This window comes from Bubalus bubalis, chromosome 9 (assembly GCF_019923935.1).
Source record: "Bubalus bubalis isolate 160015118507 breed Murrah chromosome 9, NDDB_SH_1, whole genome shotgun sequence".
NCBI classification, from domain to species: domain Eukaryota; kingdom Metazoa; phylum Chordata; class Mammalia; order Artiodactyla; family Bovidae; genus Bubalus; species Bubalus bubalis.
This window is the reverse complement of record NC_059165.1, coordinates 50,361,074-50,370,605: the sequence shown is the minus strand read 5'-3', so window position 1 is coordinate 50,370,605 and position 9,532 is coordinate 50,361,074. Positions and strand designations below refer to the sequence as shown.

The 9,532-nt window shown below is 36.6% G+C and overlaps 1 protein-coding gene across 2 annotated transcripts in view; it reads right to left on the bottom strand.

Annotated features, from left to right (window-relative positions):
• Nucleotides 1-5,097: 5,097 nt before the first annotated feature.
• CSNK1A1 (casein kinase 1 alpha 1) overlaps nt 5,098-9,532 on the bottom strand; it is a 48,449-nt gene continuing 44,014 nt past the window's right edge. For both annotated transcript variants that reach the window (XM_006041023.4, XM_025292437.3), the window contains exon 11: nt 5,098-7,773. In XM_006041023.4, the coding sequence (XP_006041085.1) occupies nt 7,766-7,773 (8 nt within the window). In that variant the 3' untranslated portion in view covers nt 5,098-7,765. The remainder of the gene's footprint in view (nt 7,774-9,532) is intronic.

Sequence of the window (9,532 nt, the reverse complement as noted above, 5' to 3'; positions counted from 1 at the left end):
CACCAAGTACCTTGACTAGTAAACAATGCAGCTTCCTTCCTGATCCCTCCATATGATCCTGATGAATTTCTGGATGTCCTCCTTTGTGACTACTCCCCACTTTTCTTCAGTAACTCATTATTCTTTATACTTGTGTCACCCCAAAGTTCTGTGCTCAACCCTCATCACATTCAGATCAACAGTTGAGTCCAAGTATCTCTGGCTTGGGGCACTGATGGCCTTAAAAGCTATTCAAAATACGTGAGCGCAAATGTGTGTATGTGTGTGTGCATGCACACATGCACTCCTGGAGTGCTTTGAAGGATCTGTGGATAATTGTTTTAGATAAGAGAGTGAAGTCCTGATAAGATGTATAAATCAAATTTCTTCTCTAAATTAAGTTTTCAACGTAAAGAGATTCTACTACCTCAGTCACTAAGTCACCAATTTTAACTCAAGATCTGAGGACAAAGAAACTAGATAAACTGCTATGCGGAACCAGTGGTATACTGATAAAACGGACTGGGAATGGTGGGTAAGCTTTCTAATTTACCAACAGTTTTTCGGTCACCGTCACCAATGTGGAGTGGTGAAGAGAAGCAGCTGGATTCTTTCCTAGCTCTGCTGCTAATCAGCTCTGTAACCTTGAACAGGGTATTATTCAAAGGGAGATCAGAGCGCTTCAAGATTCAGTGACCTTATTATTAACTTTCCATGCACTGCTATTTTCTTATCTATCCATCTTAGCCTGCTATCACTCCATGTGTACTATCTAGGGACAAAAAAGCAGAGCTGGGTACCTCCAAATGTCACAAGCAGCAAAATATCCAAAAGACTTAATATTCTCCTGGCTGACAATGTGTACATTGTGTACTATGGCATTTTCCTTCCTGATGTTGTTAAAGATATAGCATTTTAAAGATAAAAACTAGACAAGTGGCATTTTAAGACATTACAAAGTATTTATCTTACAGGAACAGATTAACCACCTTAAAATTCTACAAAGACTTGCTTTAATATACAACAAAACCTGGAGTCCTCACCACCACCAACTCATGACACTGTTACTTAAGCAACTGTTAGCTTTGTGCACGAACATTGTAGTGGGCTGGACTTGGCGCAAGGGAATTAGTTAGAAACTCTACTACTGTTGGCACTGCTCTGAAACCATCCTATCCACCACCCACGTGGCCCAATGCATTTCCTTACATGTTGCTGCTTGGACTTTCTCACAACTTAGCGCCCTCCTCTGCTTCTACCACTTAAGGCCATTTATCTTATTATTGTTCTCAGATCTCCTTAATGGTCATGCAAAGGCTTGTTTAACTATCTGGATAAGGACATGGCTGCACGGAACTTTGCCTTCTCCCTAAACTTCTGTGTAATTTCAACTTTTTGTTTTAAAAAAATTACATATGACTTACGTATTTCCCTCAGGTATTTGCTTCATCCTTCAAGTTGCAATTCAGAGATTCATCCTCTCTGACCGCACCACCTGTACCACTAGTACTGAATCCATCTTGGTTAACATCCCATAATGCAGTCTCATGTGAACTGTCAATCCCCGAATCCCCAGGGTGTGGCACAGTGCCTGGCACTTAAGAAACCCATTAAATATTTCTTAAACATTAATCTATTTTCTAGTATGCTGCTGCTAAGTCGCTTCAGTCGTGTCCGACTCTGTGTGACCCCATAGACGGCAGCCCACCAGGCTCCCCCATCCCTGGGATTCTCCAGGCAAGAACACTGGAGTGGGTTGCCATTTCCTTCTCCAATGCATGAAAGTGAAAAGGAAAAGTGAAGTCGCTCAGTCGTGTCCGACTCCTAGCGACCCCATGGACTGCAGCCCACCAGGCCCCTCCATCCATGATTTTCCAGGCAAGAGTCCTGGAGTGGGGTGCCATATTAACCCCTATTGTTTGTACAAAACTTGAACTTTTGTACGCAAGCTTAAAAAATTACACCATCATATAAAATTCAAGATAAAGCAGTAACACTTTCTTCACCATTTTGCAAAGGGGGAGTATAGTCAAGGATATTAAAAAGTGTATTAACCTTCATGTTTTTTGGTGGTCACACAATATCTAGAGATTAATTTCTTTCTTTTTATTGTCTATATCGAGACTAAAGCATTACACTTTTAATGGAATCGCATGTTAGCACAGTGCAAACCAGTTTTGCAATTAATGAAAAAATATTTACTTAGCAACTGTTGAGAGCAGTTTCTAAAAATACCCACCTTCCACCTTTCTTCCAATCCTAAAAATCTAATATAGCACTTCATCACCAAGATTTGTGTCACTGTTCACTGGCAGAGAACCAATGGATGCCTGCCTGACAAAATTGTTTCCAATGGTTATTCAAACTATTTCACATCTCTGCATTAGTAAGGCTGACTTAATATGGTAATGGTGAGAAAGGGCCACATTTTTCTACCTAATACATTCTACTCCATAAATAATCAGACTACAAATGTACTAAGGTACTAGAGGGTGAGAAAATCCTGTCAGTGAATATACTAATACATTAGAATAGCATACCTCTATAAACCTGATTACATGGAAATGCTCCAAAACTGTAAATGAAATATTTGCCATAGGTAAAAATAACCTCATCAAATTTCTTATTCAGTAGAATGCAGACTTTATTAATGCATCCTACTTATTATTTGATCCTAAACATGGACTTGACTAATAGCCCAAACAGTTGAAGGGATGACTTGTTTATGAAAACCTATCAGTTTGGATTTTAACTCCTCCTACACTACCATCCTGTTTGATACTCATTTAAGACACATAGACCATAAATTATAAGGGGTATATTTAGCTCTCATTTATGAAGCCAATAGTAACGTAAATACCCCCTCCAACCCTTTACTTTCATTATCTTCAAAAGTAAATGGAGACAACTTACCTTAGGGGAAGCTGCAAGTTAGGCATATCCAGGTAAAGTGCTTAGAAAAGTTGACTGGCATATAGCACTAAGTAACATTAGCAATCTCAGGGTTTAAAATGGTGATGAAGAGCTATATTAGATTTTTAGGGACACCACGGTTCAACAGGATGAAAAACTAAAGGTTATCAGGTTTAGGTCTTTGCTCTGCAAAAGTTACTGAGCTGTCTTGCCTAAGGTAGTCCCACTGTCCTCAGTCACCCAATGGGAGCAACAGTAACTTTTTCACACAGTTCAGAAAACTGACATGCTGCACATAATTTTGAAAATCATTAAGTTTTACATAAATTCAATTCTGCACTTTTAGGTTTACTCTCATCAAACTTGTACTTGCTACTTTTAGCTAAATGCCTTCTCTAATGTATCATTCATCTTTTATTAGCTTTGTACTCCCCCTTCTCATTTTTTATATCAATATGGAAATCATGTGTCCTTGTTCAGTAAGTTAACTTGCTTTCATTATTTTGATAATGTAAGTGATAGATCTGGCCAGTAAGAACCCTTCAAGTGAGTCTTGTGTCCTTCCAACCCATACCCAACCCCTTTTTGAGATTTCTTCTCTGCCACAATAGAAAGTTCCAAGTTCATTCTGTACATTCTCTGCTCTAGCCCTGAAGTCAGACATTTCTCCAAGCAGCCATGTTTTCTTTTAGTATTTAGAAATCAAGATTGAGGTCTTAGTGCTCATTGTGTGACTGCAGTATCATGTCTTCTAGGCCCTCAGTGAACATAGCTGGCAAGTAAAGGAAACATTACATGGACACACACAAATACTAAACTCACAAAAGATAAAGGGTAAGGAACTGTCCCCAATTAAAGAATGCTACACACACAAACCAAAGCAGATAAATGATCCTTTTGTTGGATCCATGACAGGACTCGGGGAAAAAAAATTATGAAACATTAGGGTAACTGATGAAACTGAATAGACTGGCCTAGAAAGTTGAGTCAATATTAAACATGTCTCATTTCTTACGAACTCTACACTTAGCTGTAAAGGATCATGACTCTGTAATCTACTTTCAAATAGCTAAGTATATGTTAAAAGAGCAAATGTACAAACAGAAGTGTAAATGGGACAAAACATTAACAACTGTTGAAGCTGTGTCAAGAGCATCCTGCTTTGAATAATATCAAGATAAATTACAAAATTAAAATGCTTAAAAGCACCTCATCAACCAAAGGACCATTAACACAGGGTAAAGCCTTGATTCAGCTCATTAAAGATGATCTAGCATTAAATAAGCTCTGGCTTGTTAGTTTGAACAATGACTGTATTAATTATTTAGTAGATAAATGGGTAATTCCTTTCATCAATGAAAAGCAAGACACAATGAATCTGACCAACCTAAAATGTGTCTTGAGACAGTTGATTTCTCTAACAGCTCTGATATTGCTTAACATTTCCACTGTATATCTGCACATCCTCAAAAGTGGCCTAATAGGTCATTTCAGAATAGAAAGCACTAAACAATATACCTTTTGATGACTGACTACAAAATGCATAGCATAGATTCAGGTCATGTTACACCTAATTCATTACTGTCTTAGGCAGTTTCAAAAGATGAGAGGTGTACTACAAGTCAGTAAATATATTCCAGAGAAGAGTGGAAGTTATCTGTTTTTGAGGTGGGAGGGAATCCCTAAAATGTTGTGAGCAACCATAATGTGCTTATAGTCTCACTTCAAAGGGACCAGCACATCTCAGATTCATAAAATCATTGGTCACAGTTATCAATGTCTAAAATATGACAAAGAGAAAATCTGAAAGACTGCTAAGTTTCAGTTTGACTCAGAAAAAGGCAACTATCTCCCAGACTACCGACGAATTTTTAGGAGCTAAGCTGAAAACGTCTAGGACACCCCTTTCCAAGGTTCATTCTAGTCAAGTTGCAAGAATGTAATACTGGTATCTCAGCAAATGTTAGAGAAAACTAGCTCAATGGCTTGGCTTCTAAAATCCTTTTGCTTGGTATTTTTATTCCAATGGAATTAAGTTTATCAAGTATAGCTTGCTCAAAACACTGCAAGGACTAGTAGAAATAGGAAAAAATCTCTTAATATTTGTTGATGGAAAATAATAGCAAAAGCAACCCTCCAAAATTCCACTCGTAGGCCATAGGAGCATGAGCACAGCCATGTGGGAGGAGATAACCAGTCTCTCCCTTCATATATATTCTTTTTTATTTTCTTGTTATACCTTCCCAAAACAGAGACATTCAACAGTAGTTAGAATGGCCATCTCCCAACATTTAAAAAAACTGCACCCCCCAATGGGTGAACAAAGTAAAGAGTAGTAACCTAGAGTTCAGCTGAGTAAGCCACTGCGGAGCCTTAAGTGGTGAGGTCTTCCAATTTCAGAGTGATGTGTCTTCAACTTGTATCATCATTTTAGTGGAAAAACATAATTTAATTTTGGTGAAATGAGATTCATCTCCCGACAGGATTAGTAACAGCATTCACTGAATTTCACATTCTTCTTTCGTGAACTGTGAAGAAAATGAATGGTAGCTAGAAGATCAATGAGATTCCAACTCCAGCTGCAGATGGAACGACAATATACCAGGACAAAAACACCTATATTTTGATTTACAAAGCTAACAGCAGTTTTAAATCTGCAACTTAATTACAGACCAACTACACCACAACCTTTTCAAATGGCAAAAATACAAAAAAGTTAAGTGTTACAAAAATATTTCAGAAAAAGTGCATAGTCTAAGTGCATAGTAAATAAAAGCACTGAAAAATATCTTGCTAGAGGGAGTTCAGCTTGGAAAAGTTATTACCAAAGCTAAACATTTTTATTTTACACAAACTATACTCAAAAATAGCTTTATGAGACTGATTTCTGGCTAAAAGTATCAAAGGGTTTATTAGTCAAGAAACAAATACCTTAACCAACACAAGTGGATAGAAAGAAAACAAAGAAGCTGCCTACCCCAAAGTTCATATTCATTAAGATTTCTGCAGTATGATGGTGCTAATATATCCTTTAATGGCAGAATGTGGTAATCACTGAATTAATTATTGCTAATGTAGTTTTCAAATTAAAAAAAAAAAAAAAAGGAAGGAAACAAACCTGACACAATCTGACCAAACACATGTCAATTTACAATTTCAAGGTTATTTTTTACAAAATACCTACATTTACATAATAGGTGCCTGGCAGCATTTTCGGACAAAAGTTTTTAAATTTATTCTGACATGCTATAAATGAATAAATTACACTAACTTCCCTTGTGGCTCAGCTGGTAAAGAATCCGCCTGCAATTCGGGAGACCTGGGTTCAATCCCTGGGTTGGGAAGATCCCCCGGAGAAGGGAAAGGCTACCCACTCCAGTATTCAGGCCTGCAGAATTCCACGGATTGTGTCCATGGGGTTGCAGAGTTGGACACGACTGAGCAACTTCCACGCTACACTAAGGAATCAATCATAGAAAGCTTTTCTTTTTCTTGGGTCAGAAAAAGAGAGATAAACTGCAGCTAATTTATAGAAATGGGTGGGGGCTGGGGAGGATCACCAATCACAAGAATCTCTCATGGTATGATGCGCTCCAAGATTAGGAGTCAATCTGCCCATCAACCAGGAATTTAAAGAATAGCTTCATTTTATAGATAAACCCTTTAACGCTTTCATTCTTATTCAAAATCAGTCCAGCGGTTAGTCTGAAGCTGCAGAAGTTACAATACCAAGTCCTGGCAGCTGCTGCAGCACGAGGTATTGTGTCTGCAGGTCATTAAAAAAAAGAAGAAAAATCAAAGAATGCCTTTCCGCTTCAGGGCAAAAAAATTTTTTTAAATAAAAAATTTGAGAAAGTTATGACAGTAAATCTAAAATGATTTCCAAAGGAATATTACGTAACAAATGGTTTGAAGTAGTCTATTAAAAAATTGGGGAGATTTTGATTTCATAGTGAGTCAGCAAGGCATTTTTTTGTTTTTTAAAAAATCTCATTTCCTTACAGAAACAGTTTATAGTTTTTAATGAATTTGTAAACAAAAAAGCTCCCATTTCAAAATAAAAACAAAATCCCAGATCATATAGATGTTTACAGTGATTACATTTATCTAAGCAACATACATACATGTTCAGTTGTAAGATGTTAACTAAATTTCTGTGACAAATATGCGCTTTTTTTTTTAATACCAAGAACATTATAGAGTTAATGCAGAGTCCTAAGGATAATCTAGTAGTCACTAAGTTTTTCTTAAAGTCTTCACTTTAGATGCTGTTATTTCTAGCACAGGTAAGCAGGCAGAGTCTTTCATATGCTCAAACACTGGAATCTTTGGTTGCTACCATATCAGCTGGCTTGCAAACAAGAAGCCAACCATTTTAAGAATGTTTTAAGTGAACAACTTGCAAACCCCAGGGATGGATAAACCCTAAGAATGCACAATTGTGAGCATTTACAACCATCACAACTGTGGCTGAAGACTGTTCATGCCATTCTTCTGAAATGAGATCTCAAAGCAGTATAGTTCAAAATAAAAGATTTTAACATAAAATTGGCATATGCACAATTTCTCCACCAATTTGTGTGTGTCAACCATTTAGTGAACTTTTCCACTTGAAAAAATGCAATAGAAAACTGACACCATGTTTCACTATCTCAGTTAATATTCACAATTACAGCGGCTACAACTCAGGACACAGCATCCATCACCAATGCTGCCCAGAGCCAGTTTATACTGAAATTAAGTTCTTTACACCAAGTAAATGGTTGTCCACAACCACTGGCTAGTGTACATATGAACTAAAATTTCTAGATTTGGGGAGAAACAAATGCTGCTCCGATCATCTGCTCTGCTTCTTCTGTTCCTTGATTCATGCTTAGAAACCTATTAAAAAAAAAAAATCAAAACAGAAAAACAGGTTAAAATTCAAGTTAAGTGAATTTTCTTAACCATACCCAAAGTAGGGAAATAATTACTTTAGAATGATACTCATGCTATTTTCATCTATTTGAAAATCACCAGGTCAGCCCAACTGTTTAAGAAAACAGCAAACTTCTGTTCGGGATGCCTCTAGGCAGGAGTAGTATACAGTGAATTAAAGCCTTCCAGTCCAGCATACAATCCTCAAGATGGAGAATTAGTGTTAATTCCAATAAGCTTATTCACTTTACTTCTGTATTTCTAGTACCTAGAACACATTATAAGTGTTTGTCAAGTAAAAAAAAAAAAAAAAAGATTGCTCTATCAACTAGAAAATATAGTTTTAATCACACTATGAGCAAGAACTTTTCTGTACGTTATTTCTTTTACGAATGAGGGACAATAGGCTTTAATAACAAATATATTAAAGGCACAATTATCTTGAGTTATTTCACTGAACACAAATCTGGTATTAAGTATAAACCATATACTTATTACCACAGAACCATAGACTTTAAAAATTCTTTATCAGTTACATTAAAAACACTAGTTTTTACCACTGATTTGATGTGTAAATGAGGCCTTCTGGCTTTACTTCAAGCCTCCCCACTCTGTAAATATACCACTCCTGTTTCACAAATTAGACCTTAGGGCTACTACATACAGGTAGGCTTGAATAGGAGGAGGCTTCAGGTATATAATTGCCATGTTCTACCTACAGCTGAAGAGAATCAGAGCAAATACGTCTACCTCTAATGCCTGTAAACTTTATCTGTAGCTAAAAGGAATATACTGTCTCTCAACATCAGGAATATCCCATCAGCACCTTCTCTCACCTAGAGGCATCAATGTCCTCTTGGTCCAATCCCTCCTCTTAAAGCCAATATATATACATCATTCTAGCTTACTCCATTGACTTACTTCCTCAGCACAAATTGTTTTGCCAATCATAAGCTGCTTTTTTTTTTGGTACTTCCCAACATTTTTAGGACCATCTCCGACAGGTTTTGTGTGATAAATGAAACAGTTCTGTAATTGTTTCTGCATGTATGTCTTTGTTTTTTCATTTAAGGGCAGAAAGTCATCTTTATTCACCTAAAAACTAGATTGTGACAAGCTCTGAAGACAAAGATGTGAGTACTTCTCCATCTCTGCATAATGCCTAACAACAAAATAGGTGTGAAAATAGGCCTCTGCTACCCATCCTAGTACTAAGTTCACAAAGTAAATGCTAAAAATGAAAGATAAAACTTTCTGAAAATGTAGTTTATCACAACAAATACCACCTTGCTGATGCATATTAAGCAGGATTAGCAGTAAAACCACAAAAAGGCTGTCAGATCAAACCTGAATTTAAATAAATTCTGACCATAAGTTTTAACTTAGTTTCAATGTTAAAATACAGAATATTTTGAAGCAAATTGAAACTATGGGTTAGCTAAATAGCAATAAGACTTATCCTGATGAGTACCTGATGGTTTCAAGTCTTGCAATTATTTTTTTTGAAATTATTGAAAAATACAGTAAAAATGTTTTCACAGCCACTAAGATTGTTGGGTCTTCATTTACCATAGCTTCTTACACGATTATATTACAGATAATTTAATTACCAGTGTCCCCTTAACTTTTCAAAAGTTCACTGTATGCCACTTGATATAGGAAAGACCTACATTAGTACCTATTTTAACTAACCAGAAGAAATTCAAAGGTATTTTGCTTTTCC